The 16,270-nt window shown below is 55.4% G+C and overlaps 1 protein-coding gene across 1 annotated transcript in view; it reads right to left on the bottom strand.

The window, feature by feature from the left end:
* TNRC18 (trinucleotide repeat containing 18) overlaps positions 1-16,270 on the bottom strand; it is an 80,792-nt gene that overhangs the window by 23,731 nt on the left and 40,791 nt on the right. The window contains exons 13-18 of the mRNA XM_029945755.1: positions 15,993-16,129; positions 15,600-15,728; positions 13,755-13,926; positions 12,081-12,441; positions 8,543-8,818; positions 3,433-3,681 (exon numbers count right to left, since the gene is read on the bottom strand). Coding sequence (XP_029801615.1) covers positions 3,433-3,681; positions 8,543-8,818; positions 12,081-12,441; positions 13,755-13,926; positions 15,600-15,728; positions 15,993-16,129 — 1,324 coding nt within the window. The remainder of the gene's footprint in view (positions 1-3,432; positions 3,682-8,542; positions 8,819-12,080; positions 12,442-13,754; positions 13,927-15,599; positions 15,729-15,992; positions 16,130-16,270) is intronic.

Below are 16,270 nucleotides of genomic sequence, written 5' to 3'. Positions count from 1 at the left end.
AGAGAATAGTGGTTGCCTAGGGTTGGGGGGGTTCAGGGAATATGGGGAGTGATAGGAATAGATATGGGGTTTCTTGTCGGGGGTGGGGTTATGGATAAAAATGTTCTGAAATTAGACCATGGTAATGCTGTATAGCGCTGTGAATACAATAAAAATAATCAAATTGTACATTTTAAAGGGTGAATTTTATGTTATATGCATTGTATTTCAACAAAGTTGTGATTTCCTTTTTTTTTTTTAATGTTTATTTATTATTGAGACAGAAACAGAGCATGAGTGGGAGAGGGGTGGAGAGAGAGGGAGACACAGAATCAGAAGCAGGCTCCAGGCTCTGAGCTGTCAGCACAGAGCCCGACGAAGGGCTCGAACCCACAAACCCTGAGATCATGACCTGAGCCAAAGTCAGATGCTTAACTGAGCCACCCAGGCGCCCCTAAAGTTGTGGTTTCTTAAGAAATGGGTACATTCAGGGGCGCCTGGGTGGCTCAGTTGGTTAAGTGTCCAGCTTCAGCTCAGGTCATGATCTCACAGTTCATGGTTTCAAGCCCTACATCGGGCTCTGTGCTGACAGCTAGCTCAGAGCCTGGAGCCTGCTTCAGATTCTGTGTCTCCCTCTCTCTCTGACCCTCCCCTGCTTGCACCATCTCTCTCTGTCTCTCAAAAATAAACTTTTTTTAAAAACTAAAAAAAGAAATAAAAAAAGAAATAGGTACATTCAAACCTGAGCATGTCAATAATTATATTAGATATTAAAAAATTAAGCACTCCAGTGAATAGACTGCGGTTATAAAACAGAATAAAGGTAGAATGACTAAATAAGTGAGAAATGACATACCATGCAAACAGGAAACATAAGAAAAGTGGAGTGCTGGCTGCCGGGGTGGCTCAGGTTAAGCATCTGACTCTTGATTTCGGCTCAGGTCATGATCTCATGGTCATGAGATCCAGCCAAGCCCCACCCACATCTGGCTCCACATCTGGCTCCGTGTTGGGCATGGAGCCTGCTTAAGATTATCCCTCTTCTCCCTCTGCCTCTGCCCTCCCACCCCATGCATACACTCATGGGTGCACTCTAAAAAAAAAAAAAAGTGGAGTGACAGTTTAATATCAGGTAAGAGGGATTTGAAAACAAAACATATTAAGAGATAGAAAAAGAACACTTTAATAATAGGATCAATTTAAGAGGAAAACAGGAACTCATAAATGTATATATGTACCAAATAACAGGGCTTCAAATACATGAAGCAAATATTCACAGAGTTAAATTACAAGGAGAAAGAAAATCCTGCAGTCATAGCTGGAGGTTTTATATGCATCTGTAAGCAACTGATAAAACTAGACAAAAACTAGTAAAGATCTTAATACTTTCAATCACATCGACTTGCCTGATAGAACTGAATGATTTACAGAACACTGCGTATAATGACGTCAGAATACACATTCTTTAAGTGCACAGAGTACATTTGCTAGGAAATACCCTCTATCCTCAAATTTTGAAAGATTAAAATTATACAGAGTATTCTCTCTGACCAAGATGGAAACCAGTAATAATAAAATAATAAGGTAATGCTCACCATATTTGAAAAATAAATAATACCTTTAAGTAATCACTGGATAAAAGTAGAAATCAAGATAAATTAAAAAATGTGTTGAACTGAGTCATAATGAACAGAGGACAACGTAAAATTCATGAGATGCAGCTAAAACAGAGTTTAAAGAGTTTTACAAGTCTCCACAAGGAAAGACCATCCCAGGTTGATAACCTAAGCTTGCACCTTAAAAAACAGGAAGTGGTTGGCAATTATACCAAGAGTGAACAGGAAGGAAGGAAGGAAATAATAAAGAGCAGAAATCAATGAAAGTGGTAACTTCTGGCCACACTGATCAAGAAATAGAGTGGAAATAAATTATCTGTATCAGGGATGAAGAAGAGAACATCACTACAGACCCCTCAGAGTTTATAAAAAAAGGGGAGAGGGTGCTGGTAGATAATTTGAACTCTCTGCCAATACACTGGGCAATCTGTATGAAATACAAAAGCCTGCAGTTTCCAGGATGGGTGGTGCCTTTGGGGATGAGGGTGGAGGCTATGGGCAGGATGATGCTGTCCGAGCAGCCACAGCCTGAAGGTGGGGGAGCAGACAGGTGGAATGTGACCAGAGGGCAACGGTGAGAGGTTCTCAGCAGAGAAGTGGTCTGGTCAAGTGTGACCTTTGAGGAAAAGCCCTCTAGTTGCTTCACTACAAAGAAAACCTGAGCAAAGCAAGCCGGAAGCAAGCCTAGTGCCACTGTCCAGGGTAGCCAGGCCCAAGTCTGCAGGGAGCAACGGCAGGACATGGGGTGAGAGGGAGGCAGAAGGAAGAGGAAGGAAGCAGTTCAGGGCCTGAAGACTGCAAGGCTGCCCCAAGAACGGGGTCCCAAGACGTGGTACAAGCTCATCCTGGAGCCTGTAGGACATAAAGCCAGGCAGCTGGGGGAGACCTGGAGGGAGAGCAGGGTGGCACCACTGTGCCCATGTTCCCTGTCCTGGCCCCTGCCAGGAGGGACTCCCATGTACTGGAGATCCAGAAGGGGTAGCGAGGGTGGTCCGAGGACTTGGCCTGGCCAAGGCCAGGTAAGCACACACACATGTGGGACCATCTCAGTCTCCAACCCCCCAGCTGCAGGTGAGCCAGGTCCATGTGGGGACATCTGGCCTAGTGAGAATGGAGGTGGGCCCCAGAAAAGGTCTCCTGTTAGTCCCAAGAAGACACAGCTATGACCAGGCACACAGAGAGGAAGGAGGTGGGGCCAGGACAAGGCCTCGCCTCCTGCCTGAGCGTCAGAGCTGGCCCATCTGGCCAGCTGGACAGTAAGCCCGCCTGAGAGAGAGTGCCACATCACCCGGCAACCCCCCAGTGATGCTCCAGGCCCCAACCCCAGGCTGCCTGCCCACCTCACTGACTGAACCACCTCTAATGCCCAGAGAGAAGAGCTTCCTCTTCCTCTAACCCTCTGCTTGTCCAGCCTGTGCCTCACCTGTATCTCTGTTTCTCCTACGACACTCAGCCTATTCCCTCCTCTCTGTCACAGTGCAGACTGGGTGTCACCACCTAGAGTGGCCTCCCTTGGGCTCCTCTAGCCTCCCACCCCCCAGGGTGCAGCTGAGGCCTCTGTGCCTCCTGAACTGCCTATCCCCGGACACCGGAAGTGGGTAGCCAGGCTATGCCCGTTGGGACCACACGCAGTCAAGGTCACCTGCAGAGCTCCAGAGACCCCCCCCTGGGCTGGCCAGGCCCACATCACCAGCACTGCTCTGTTCAGGAGGGGGTTGGCCCACAAGGCAGTGCTCCACTGGCCCCCAAGTTCTGCTCATACCCTCCTCTAAGCCTCGGTCTCCTGTCTGCACAGTGGGGCAGTGGCATCCCTGCATTCCCCCCGGCTGGTACTTACCCATCAGGTTCTGCCGCTCTTCCTTCTTCCGGGCCTTCTGCTTGGCCTCCAGCTGCACCACCGATAGGGATGGCCCCACGGTGGGGCTGGGGAGGGCGCTGGCTGCAAAGCGGGCCAGCAGGCCCAGCCCGCTCTCCTCCAGGCCTGGCGACAGGGCCCGCTCCCGGGCCCCCAGCCTATAGCCGCTGCCGGCCTCGTCCTCCTCCTCCTCCAGCTCCTCCTCCTCGTCCTCCTCCTCGGAGCTCTCATCTGGTGCAGAAAACAGGGGGCGAGTCAGAGCCTTGGCCCAGGTGGGTACCGCCCCCCACCGCCCCTGCTCGGCCGGGGCACCAGCGAGGGGTGCCACAGCTCCAGCCTAGCTCCTCACTCCTCACCAGCCGTGGGTGGGTCCACTACCAGCCCACGAGTCCCCCAGATGGCCCAGTGACACCCCCCCCACCCGCCATCACAGCAAGCCCAAGACATGGGCATCCCGGACAGCCCAGAGGTGGGCAGCGGCTTTGGGAATCAGTGTTTCTGTAGGGGAACACCACATGCACCTGTGCTGTGGGGAGGGGGAGAGACACACAGACAAGGACTGGAGACAGCTCTCTCCACCATCACACACACACACACACACACACACATACATATACACACACGCCCCGACGTACAACATGAAGGCTGAGAAAGGAGGCAGGAGAGAAGGAAAGAGGGGGCCAGGGAGTAACAGAGAGGAGGCAGGAGAAGGCCCTGGGGACTCAGGTGCCTGGGGGTCTGGGGCTGGTGGTAGGAGAACGTGGAGTTTGACCTCTTCTTGCAGGAGTGGGAACCCCCTGGGTTGAAGCCCTGAGCAGACTCTAGGATCCAAAGTCTGGGGCAAATCTCAGCTCTGTGTGAGCACCTATTTTCTCATCTGTGGGATGGGGTGGTCCTCCCAGAGCCTGCCAGCCCCCAGCCGAGGGGAGGCTCCAACAGGAGCACACACATGTAGGAAAAAGCACTTCGCAGGCTCAACGAGGATCCAACAGGAACAGAGTGAGCCTGTTCCGCAAAAAGAAACCACTATCCCCAAAGCCAAGGGAGCCACAAACTGGCTCTGCCTCTCGATCCATGGGGCGCCAGGAAGGGAGAAGAGGGCACACAAGTCAGCCCACTCTGCACCTGGAGACGGAGACTAGGTGCGGCCAAGCGCTCGGGCAGGACTTAAACCCAGGGCTGCCTGGCTGTCTTGTCACCCCAAATCTACTGGAAACAATCTAAAGAAGCTACAGCCTGCGTCTCCAGCTGGTGAACAAGAGACCTGCTTCTCCATGGGAACTGGCCTGCGCCTGGGGACCTGCAGCCGTGAGCCCTGCTGGGGCAGTGGGGACAAGGGCAGGGCAGGGGGCATGCGAGGCAGTGCTCCCTGCGCATGAACCGAGCCCTCCACGAAGAGACTGTAGGGAGGTGACAAGCTTGCTTCTGGCCTTCCCAGAGAGAGCCTAACACTGGGAGGACGGGCAGGCAAGACAGCACCAGGAGCTGACTGCCCACGAGATGCCCAGGGGACACCTGCCCAAGGGTGCCTGTCTGTCCAGACCGCTGGGCGTATGAAGGTGGTTCTGGGGGCTGCTGACCAAGGGCAGGGCCAGGTGAGGCTGGAGATGACCCTCCGCAGCAGGAAGGGGGCAAGGGAAATACGGAGGTGGCCCCTATCCCCCCATATTCCCTCTTGGACAGGAAGTGCCTGGGCTCAGGGGATGGAGAGGGACAGAAACAGCCGGCCAAGTCCACGTTCTCCTACCACGCCCCAAGCCACCTGCTTGCATGGGTGCAACTAACAGCCAAGTGGCGGCCCTGGGTATGCCAGTGGGGGCAGAGGTGCTGTCTACCCCTTTACCCGAGGAAGCCTTGGTCTGTGTTGAGTGACCCCTTGGTGAGGAAGGTGGAGATGAGCTCAAGGAATCCCTGAAGGGAGTTGAGAGAGGCAGGAAGCAGACAGAGATTTGTTAAAAGGAGGAAGAGAGGAAGGGGAGGAGGAGGGGAGGAGGGGGAGGAGGAGGGGAGGAGGAGGGGAGAAGCCGGGGAGGAGGAGAAGAGGGGGTGGAAACCCGACTCCCAGAGCAATGGATGAAGCAGGATGGAGGCCAGCGGGGCAGGCGGCAGGCAGGCAGTGCACACTTGCGATCCAGTCACATGGCAGACACCACATAGCTCGGTCTCCGCCCCAGCGGGCCACAGCGGCAAAGCAGGCTAAGTGTAGGCAGACTTTCAACAGCGCCTGGGTCCCCCATAGCGGACCTCCCTGGGGTTGGCCAATTTGAGCAGGGTGGCGGGCGAGGGGGCTGGCCAGGTGGGGGCACGGGGTCAGATGTGGGGCCAGTTTTCCCTCCTAGAAAAGGCCTTCCCTGGCTGCTCAGGTGTGGAGACTCCAGAACTCCCTCCCATCCAGGATTCCCCATCGGGAACATCTGGTCGGGGAGGGCTGGCTCTGGTTTCTGGTCTACGCTGGACGCCAGTCAGCCAGCAGCAGCCCGATCCCAGTGCCCAGAGATGGAAGAGAACTTGGAAAGAAAAAGCCAAAACCAGGGTGTGCTTCCCCCCCAGGGTGGAGACACATGATCTTGGTCTCCCAGGACTGTCCCTGCCTCTGGCTACCTCCCACGGTGGCCCATCTATCAGGCTGGGGTCTGCGGGGCAGGGGGAGTCAAGGAGGTCTCTGGACCAAGAAAGCCTTTCTGGAGCTGTCCACACCCGAGGCCACAGGGCTTGCCAAGGGCAGGGATAGAAAAAGTCCCAAGAAAGCAGCCCAAGGAAATACAGAAAAAGTTTCTATAAAAAAAGGAACAAAAAAAACCCCAAAACAAGATCTCTTGGCTCAGTATCGTGGGGTTGTCTGTGGTTAACTCAGTTTGGTTTGGTTTTCCAAAACCCGATCGATAAACGCCAAAGCACTCCGCTGCTGCCATAGCTGATGGGGGCCAACCCCGAGGAGGGGGGGTGCAGAGGGGACACAAAGAAAAGGGTTTTGCCTACCTACGGAGCAACGAGCCAGGCTCGGACCCAAGCTCAGTGACCCGCTGCGCCGTCTGCCCTACTCCCAGCCTTCGCTTTGCGTCCAGAGTGCAGCGTGAGAGCAAATGCAAGAGACCAAAACAGACATTCAAAGCATCATGGGTAGGGATCAAGGGTGAAGGTATGGCCAAGCTGCTGGGAGGAGAGAGCAGACACTAGAAAGCCAAGCAGTCAGGTGTTTTAGTACCGGATGTCAGGAAGTCCCTATTACCCAAATATCCCTGCCAACACCTCACCAGCTCGCGTGGGCAGTGGGCCCCACCCCTCCCCCTATCTAGGCTCTCCCCACTGCCGCATCCAGCCTGGTCTGAGGGCGCCTGGCTTCCCCCTGCCCACTCTGGGCAAATGGCCCCTGGCTAAGGGATCAGGAGGGGCTGCCTGCTTCTCTACAGGGTCTGAGCTGGGGCAGGAGAGCTTGAAAACGTAGAAGCTGGAACTCTGGCTTTAAAGGGGAGGGGGCCCTGGGGAGGAAAGGAAGGGGTGAGGGAAGGAGGGAGAAGGATGCACTGGCCAGACTGGTCTGCAAAGGCCCGGGCCAAGGGAGGCCTCACAAAGGAGGCTGGCTGGTGAGTTAGTGGCCTCCCCCTCCAAGGCCCAGACTGCATTTTCCCAGGCACAGCAGCAGCCCAGGAGAACGTGAGTCCCAAGGGCACCTGGCCCCTTGCTGTGCTACCTCCTGGTCACCCTTAATGGATGTGGGCCAATCGGGACAGGAGGCATGGGCCGGGGAAAGACCAGGAACAAAATCAGGGTAGAGTCCGGTCCCAGGGCCCAAGCCAGTTCCCGTCCAGGTTGGCCTTTATGTGTCCGGGCCTCCCTCAGGGAGCACAGGGTCTAGGCTCTGGGAATCCCTGAAGGGGGGGGGGGGTTCACCCTGATGCAAATCATAAAGCAGGGTGAGGAAACAGTGCGGGATCCTCTGGCTCCCCCACCGCCCCTGGGATGCTTCTAACCCGGGAAAAGTCAGAGCTGGGATGTTCGTGGGGGTCACGGAACCCCACCCTCTCTTCACAAGTGAGGCGAATGAGGTTCCCTAGGCTGGGCCGGGGCGGGGCGCCAGCAGACCAGGCCTGCGGGCTCCTGGGCCAGTGCTCTCTCCGAAGCCTGGGCCCCGCCGCTCAACACAGCAAGGAAGCCCACACTTTCACATCTTACAACAAAACTCTGGGCGGCAAACGGTCTTGACCCTGCACTGCCTACATGCCCTTTAAAACAGAAACATGTGTTAGGAAACAAGTGGTCATATTTTTACACCGCTGTTACACAGGAATAGAGCTTTAAGAAAATAAACAGACAAGCAGCTAAAAAAAATAAAAATAAAAACAAAAAAAAAAAAGAAAGGAAGATGAAGCTGGAGGTGAACGCAGTTGACTTTAAATCTGAAGAATGAAACGCATGCCAAGAGCTACCAGGGACACTTGAACAATAGAGAAGAGTGGCAGACTGCATACCCCAGCTCTACCCCGTGGGGAGGGGGCAGGGGGGAGGGGAAGGAGGGACAAAATGAGGGGAGCAGCAACCTAATGGTCTAGTAAGGACACAGCAAGAGAGACAAGGCACACGGGTTTAGTTAAAAATGAACTCGGTATGTTTAATAAAGCTTGGTATTACCAAAATCGCGGTACAAACATCAAGTCACACGCCCACACGACAGAATTCCATTTACAAAATGTCCCTCAGGAGGCCGCCTCCGGGCCCGCGCCCGAGAGAGCCCAACCCAGGCCTGCGGTCTAGGGGGCAGAGGAGGCGAGGAGGAGGGCAGAGGGGGATAGTGGACAGGGGTGAAGACTAAAAACAGTCCGTATAAAAGCTCCAAAAGAGCCAGGCCATGATGTTATCACAATGATACAGGTACAAATAAGAACAAAAATAAAAGGACTCAGGCAGATACAGCAGGCTACGCTGCCAAGAACCAAGACGGCTGCCCTTCCCGAGGCTTCCCAGAAGGGCCACCTCTGCCCGCCATCTCCTGCCATCTCCTGCGTGCTCGCTCGTGCTCGCTCTCTCGCGCTCTCTCTCACTCACTCTCTCGCTAGAAAACACAGAAGGTTATTTTGTGTTTGGAGCTAGTAACCTTGGTCAACTGAGTCCTCCGAAGAATCGCTGAAGGAGGAACGGGCCTCGACCTCTTGAAGCAGCAAACAAAAGGGCTGCTTCCTACCGGTGGCCGGCTTGGGTTTGAGAGTCCTCGCGGCCACCAGGCCCCTCTTGCTCATCTTGGGGCCCCCGGCCGGCTTGCTGTTCTTTGCCACCATGCTGCCCAGGATGGAAGATGTCAGCTTGGAGCTGGACGGGCCTTGGGCAGGCCACTCATCCTTCAAGAATTCTTCATCTTCCTCTGAGTCCGTATCTGCAGTCAAAGTAGTTTTTAATAAAGTAAGTCATAGGGTGCTGGGGCGGGGAGGGGCTGGCGTCTCTCGTGACGCTTAGCGGTTTTGAGAAGGCCCTGGCGCAGGCTGTATTGCCGAGCTCGTCCTGCCCAGGGCCCTGCGGGAGGCAAGAGCCCCACTCGCGTGAGGGTCTCGGCCCTGGTCACAGAGGCGGCTGCCCCCAGCCCACAGGGAGTGACGAGGCCCAGGTAAAGCTCTTCTCCCCCAGAATACCCGTTTCCTGGGTGGCACAGGCAGACGCACGACAGCATCTTACACACGCATCCCCCACTCCCCATCCGGCAGTGCCCCAATGGACCGTCGAGACGGGCCACTGTGAATGCACTTACCCCAAGGAAACTGGCAAATGACGTTTCCCCCAAACTTTGTCCTATCGAAGGGCTGTGCTGCCAGCATACCGCTGCTGGCTTCCCACAAGTCTCCGGCCTTACGGTGCAGTCAGGGTTCCGATGACCATGACCCAGCTTTGGAGAGGGAGGGCCGTAAAGTGGGCACAGCTCTGGTCCCTTCTACCCCACCCCAAACATCCTCGCACTGCTTTGATCTGTTTTGCACATGGCACCGTCAGGCAAGATTTCACAGGAAGAAAGACCTCCACAGCCAAAGACTGTGATCTCTCGATCTGATAAAATCCACTCTGAGGGGCGCCTGGGTGGCTCAGTCAGTTGAGTAGCCGACTTCAACTCAGGTCATGATCTCTGGTTTGTGGGGTCAAGCCCCGTGTTGGGTTCTGGGCTGACAGCTCAGAGCCTGGAGCCTGTTTCGGATTGTGTGTCTCCTTCTCTCTGCCCCTCCCCCACTCATGGTCTGTGCCTCTCTGTCTCAAAAATAAATAAACTATAATAAAATAAAAAAAAATCCACTCTGAACACGAGGAACACTACTAGACACAGGAGGTGAAGGAGAAGCAGTGTCCGCTGGCGGCCGCCTCCTGCATGTCCTATGTCAAGACCCCAACGGCAGGATGGCCTCAACTCTAGGCAGGGGTAGGACAAAGCAAGTCCCACCAGACCCCTGCCCATGGTTCGTTCCCAAGGCCGCACCCAGGCTAGAGCCACCCACGGGTGACAACCACCAAGTCGGCTTCCCACCAGGCGTACGCGTACCCCTCAACCCCTACAACCCAAAGTCAAAAAAAGAAGAGCATTCTCCCTTCCCATCTCCTGCCAGCCATCCCTGTGCTAGACAAGATCTTGTCTTTGTGACCATGTACTGTCGCTGACTTAGAACCATGGAGAAGCCAACATAAAAAACACCAACAAGAGCCCTCTCCAGAGCCAGCCGCCTATCAGAGCCAGCATCTAGTTGGAGACAGACCTTTAGACCTGTATGTGGCAACGTTTACTCACTTCTCACCTGGATGATAGAATTTTAGACACAGGCCCAAGAGGTTGGACTAGCAATGTGAACATCGATTCATGCACACACACATCTGCACACAGCAGGCTCCCTGGCTGAGAGACCACCTAGCATCCCCCAAACATCACAGCGGCCGAGCTCATTTCTGGTCTCTCAATGTACCCCAGTCCCCTGTAAGTGGGAGGAGTATGGGATTCCTCCTGAGACCAGCCAGGCTACACCCAACGGCCACATGCCCTTGAAAGATCCGAGCGGCAGCAATGCTCCCCACTCCCTCCATCCTTCTAAAACCAGCGGAGATGGAAAGAACCAGGAAAAGTCCTTCCCTCTTCCTCTAGAGCTAGGAGTTTCTGGTATGAGCGCATGGCGGCCATGGGCCTGGGCGCTCCTGCTCAGAACATATCCATCTGAATGGAGGGCCATGAAAACTATGGCAGTCAAGCCTGTCCTCAGCACATGAGCCACGAAAGAGCTGTTTACTTCACATGTGTCTCTGCTTCAGCCCTGGAGACCCATTAGTCCAGTGTAACCAAACCACAAACATTAAACTGACACACACACAGCAACTTAATCGTGTGCCACATCAAGCTCTTCACTGACATGAGCTCACTTAAAGCTCAAGACACCGGTGAGAGGCAGGCAATGGTAACTCCATGTCACCAAAACTTTAGTTCCTTTCCTTAAGGAAACAAACTTTTTAAAGTTATAGGCGTCCATCTTCTTGCACATGACGTTCAACCACTCCCCCTTCCAACACCTAATGAACCAGGCAGCAACGATCAAAAGCTTAGACATACCCATCCTGGCAGTCACCAACAGAAAAAGCTCCCCACTCCAGTTAGGGCCTGGGGACTCTCAAACAAACCGTGTGGACTACTGCCAGGAACCACCAAGCCCCACCTGGCTTTCCTGTGGTGGCCAAATGCTTGGTGCGCGTGGGTCCTGGGCTCCGTCCACACACACCTAACAGCACCCACGACGTGCCACACAGCAGCTCTGGGGTCCCTGGAGAGCGGGCTGTCCGCCCACACACGCACCTAGGAGCACCCACTACGCGCCACCCAGCGGCCCCGGAGCCCCGGCTGTCCGGCCACAGACATACCTAGGAGCACCTACTGTGCACCACGCAGCGGCCCTGGAGTCCCTGGAGGCCGTGGCAAGCCGGACCCAAGGCCCAAGACCAAATGCCCAGGGAGGGAGCTCCGATGCCGCAGGCTCCGGGCCACTGAGAGGCAGCTCAGCTCCTGTGTCCCCACAGCGGCTTTGCTCCCAGGCTCGACAGCTCCCATCCTGGGAGCCGAGCCATCCCGCCCGGCCAACTCCCCAACCCTGGGGGTCAACCGTGCCGGCTTCGGCCGTCACCCTACCCTCAGGAACAACGCGGGGCAGCCACCTGGTGGGCTGTCAGAAACCTAAAGGGAAACACGGCCCGCACGGCCCTCAGTGCGCTGCCCAGCACGGCGCGCGCTCCACGGACACCGGTCCTCCAAACCTCCCGCCACCTCCCTCCGAAGGACGGAGAGCTGCCTGCGGGCAGGAGAGACCGACTCATCTCTATGGTCATCGCGAGCGGCCGCTCTAGGCCCAGCGGCCACCAACTCTGTGGCGCAAAGACATCCATACCAAAGGCTTCCCCTCAAACGAGCAGAAGGCGGGTACAAGAGGACAGGCGGACTTCCGCTCCCATCCACCAATCACAGGCATTTGTGCTTTAGGTCTCACCCACACACACACACACACACCCCGCACGCACTTCCGGCCTGGAGCCTGCACAAAAGTACGAGATGTTCGAGTGCCGGAGAGAGACAGAAAGAGGAAACAGGAGACGGAGCGCCCCAAGGCGGCGCGGCATCCACTACTTACTGTAGGAGTAGCTGCTCACTTCCGAGGCGAACGGGGAGTGGGCTGACTTGGGCTGGCCTCTGGCCTTGAAGCCCACCTCCATCTTCCTGGCTTTGGCGGCCCTTTTGTGTTTACCTTCTCTGGAGGCCTTGAGAGAGAGGCTGAGGCCTTTGGCCAGCGCCTTCCGGTCCTTGCCCAGCAGGCTGTCATAGGGCGTCAAGTACCTGCCGCAGCCCCCACTTGCTTTGGACTTCCCCCCAGAACTGTCCGAGAACTTAAAGGGCGACTTCAACTTGTCCTGCTTCGTGAGGGAGAGTGCCTTGTCCAGCTTGCTTGCCAGCTGTTCCTGGTCACTGGCCATCTTCTTCTTTTTAATCTTTAGCTGGAGAAGGAAGTTGGGGAGTCACGGGTTAAGACATTTGGCAAAAGAGGACCGTGTGTTTCAGTGCACAGGCTGTGCTGCAGCTGGGATCCAGGCCTTTCCTCCTGCCTCTGTGGCTTCTAGCAAGCTGCTCGACTCCTTAGTCTCAATTCTGCTCCGTAAAACGGGGATAATTATGTACGGATATCTCAGGGCTGTTCTGAAGATGAACCGAAATTAGACCCACAAAGCTCTTATCACAGGGCTGTTACTGCGGTTACAGTGATCAGGAACACTGGCATTTCCACCGGCCCTGCCTGGTGCTGTCTGCTGCCACCTGAGGAAGCCCTTTAACCAGGCAGCACTGCCCATGAGCAGAAGGCAGCTGGGTTAGGGAGGAGGCATGGAACCGAGATGGAAAACCTAGATCACAGCATGGATGCCCACCTAAAGCAGCCCATCCAGCTAAATGGACCGAAGCCGAAAAGAGAATGCCCTACGAGTGTGCCCTGGATGCCTGAAGCAGAGAGCATGACTCAAGATTTCACAGATTAAATTCCCAGTTGTGTGTCTGCTGTGGTCACTTGTTGTCAAAGGGAAATGTGCAGTTTGAAAGCCATTAGGATAAGGTCATTTAAACAACACAAGTATCCTTCACCATTTGTGACTCAAGGATCCTGATATACTAACTGGCTCTATTCCCTCCTCCTGGATCCAGTCCCCCCTTATGTGACTTATTTCGCTCTGATGGCCACATCAACAGATAGTCCCCTTGCATGGGGCTTTATGGAGAGGGATGACAAGGTACATTAGTATTTAGAGACAAGGGCCTTAAGTGGCCGATTTCAATGCTCTGCAGAAATAAGAAAAATCAAGGAGCTGGCTCTCACCCCATTACCTCTGGAGAGTTCACCAGGAAATTACAAGGGCATCAAACCCTTGCTTCTTGGAACTACAGGACAGTGAAGCTGCTCAATGAACAATTACACTTTTAAACAACAGTAGCAGAATTATTTGGTTAAGAACTTGTGATCTCTCTTTGAGGCTTCAGCAAAGGGTCATGGAGCAGGCACGGGGGTGTGGCTTTGTGTATCCACTCTACCTGAGGCTGTGCTACTGTGGTACGTCTCTGATCTCCTCTGAGCCTGGATTTCCTCCTCTGTGCCAAAGGCAAGACTAGAAGACAGTCCCTCTGGTACTAAGGCAATCATTTCTACTGTTTCTGTGCAGCAGGTAGGGCCCACAGACCTGCAAAGGGAGCTTCTGAACTCTGGCATACGCTCTAGACCATCCAGCCTAAAACGGCAGCACCTGTGGAACACAGGGTTACTGACCTGGCTCATGAAGTCTGATGAGGCTTCGTGCTCGTCCCAAGGCTGGTTCCTGCCCCTAGCTTTCCCTGTTCCAACCAGGGCATCATGTTCCTCCTCAGGTCCCTTGTGTCTCTTCCTCATCCCTGCTCCGAGCTCGTACTCATCTGACGTCAGCAGGGGCTTGCTGCTCAGCCTGAAACCCAGATGCACTGCTGGTCAGCACGCTGGCCAGGAAAGACTCAAGGGTGGGGGAGTCCGCCCTCACAGCCCTGAAAGGTGGGCTCTGGATGTCGAAGCACAGACAGTGATGGCAGAGGATGGATCTGGGGAGACGGATCCTGTAAAACTATGGTGCTGGGATTCTATTCGTGAGTGAGGCAGGATAAAGACTTTAACAGGAAAGGGGAAACACTTCTCCAAGGCAGTATCCTCTGCTGGCCTCTTTCTTGTGCTTCTTCACACATACGCTCACACACACACCTTATCAAAACGTGCCAAGAACAAGGATCAGAAAGGTCAAGGAAATCCCCCAGGATGGGAGGGGAAGGAAGAGCCACTGGCTGGTCTCCTGTACCCCCGGGATGAAGACAGTCGGGACATGGTCCCAGGTTCAAGAAGCTGAGGCTTCTCTTGCCTGCTTTAAGCCAAACCCTCACAAGTAATAAGAGCAGCAAAATTTTATTTGGTGCTTTTACTGTGTGTTTTGTTCCATGTTAGCGCTTGATACACTTTAACAACAAAACAACGTTCTATGTACTGTTTTTTACACATGGGGAAAAGGAGGCTCCAAAAAGCTAACACCCAGCCCGAGGTCACAACAAACACTGCATGGAGCTGGGACTCAAAACTAGGAACGTACACCCACCTCCAGAGGCTGTGCTCCTAACCAGTGGCTGCCTGCTGGCAGGCCCAGCCCCTGTGGTTTCAGGAACGGCTTCCCTACCCTCCTTTGGCTAGTTTTAGGGGATTTCTGCCTCTCCATCCTCACCTCCAAGGAGGATAAATGCAAGTCATGGAGACGCTTGGGGTGGTCTTTGACAAGCCCCATGGCCAAGCCACTGCCTCTTCTGTGCCTTTTCAAGGCACCCTTTGGCACCCTCTGCGTCCTCAAGCCAAGCGCCAGGCCGCCTACTGTGTGCCCTGCTCCAATGTCCCAGGCCAAGGCACACTTCAGCCCCGCTCTTTTGATGGACCTCATTCAGCTTCTGTCACCACTCCCTGACACCCAGGGAAGGCCACAGCCTCATTCCTACTCACGCCCAGCCCGGAGGAACAGTTCTCTTCTAGCCACCGTTTGAGAAAACCTCCAGAGGCGCCACACGTAGCCCCCACTGCCACTCAAGGAGGGCACAGGGGAGCAGCCCCGGGTCACAGGCTCAGGCACGACAAGCCAACAGGTCAGGCCAGGAGGACAAGAGTGACACTGTCAGTCACAGACGGAATCAAGGGACAGCACGTGTCAGAGCCCGTCCTTAGGGGGGGCTGTGCGCAGAAGCTCAGCAGATCCGTCCTCGGGGAGGAGGTGCGTGGAGAAGAGCAGGAATTAGTACTTAGCCATGGAGAAAGCAGGTGTGGCAGGAAGATGGGCGAGGCCCTTAGTTCACAGCACGGAAACCTCTCTTGCTGGGGTCACCTGCCCACGCGGTGCTGGGTGGAGGAGTCTGCCTGTCCATTCAGACACTCGCCTGGCTCGCCCTCCTGGCTCGGGCAAGCGCGCCCCGTGCTCCCTGAGAGCTACCAAACCAGGTGGGTCGGAACCCAAGGGACTCCAGGTCCCCGGTGCCCAGACACAGGCCCTGCTCGGGCCTGTGCTCCTCCCCTCCGAGCTCTGTGCCAGTTCCCGACCCACCGAGGGGCCAGCCTTACTTTCCGCTACTGTTGCGGCTCTTCCCTCTCTTGCGGGGGGGCGACAGGGCGCTCAGGGCGTGGGTCCGTTTCCTCGGCCTGCCAGGGCCTCTGCGTGCCAAGCTTCTATGGGATTCCTCGCGCCTGTCCCTTAAAAAGAATCACACGCTGGGCTGTGAACCTGGGGGTTGGAGGGGGCGCGGAGAAGGACATACGATGCACACACATCACTCGGGTCCACACACGCCTCTAATGGCCTACCACAGCCAACCTACCACAGCCAACCTACCACAGCCAACCTACTGAGCGCCAGCGCCTACGAGAGCCCGACCAGGGCACCGCCTGCCCAGCCTTGTCGCCCAGCCAGCCAGGGCCGCGGGGTACAGCTGGGGTGCAGCCGGGGTACACACTCACTCGGAGTCGCGGCGTCTCTGCAGCTTCACCAGCTCCCGCTGCTTCTCCTTGTACCGCCGCTGGACCTCAGCCAGCCGCATCCGGAAGTCCAGCTCCATGGCATCCATGCTTTCCAAGGAGGACTTCATAGCATACATCTGTGGGGAGAGCGGGGTAAGGATGCCAGTGCCCACCAGTGCCCACCAGCTCCCACCACCTGGCCAGGCATCCACTCAGACGGGAATGGCCAGGCTTCATGGCGACAGGGGCCCGGCTCAGACCTCACCTCTGCCGCTCAC

Source organism: Suricata suricatta, chromosome 8 (genome assembly GCF_006229205.1).
Source record: "Suricata suricatta isolate VVHF042 chromosome 8, meerkat_22Aug2017_6uvM2_HiC, whole genome shotgun sequence".
Classification (NCBI taxonomy): domain Eukaryota; kingdom Metazoa; phylum Chordata; class Mammalia; order Carnivora; family Herpestidae; genus Suricata; species Suricata suricatta.
Note: the sequence above shows the minus strand (reverse complement) of the source record. Positions and strands in the feature narration are given on the sequence as shown.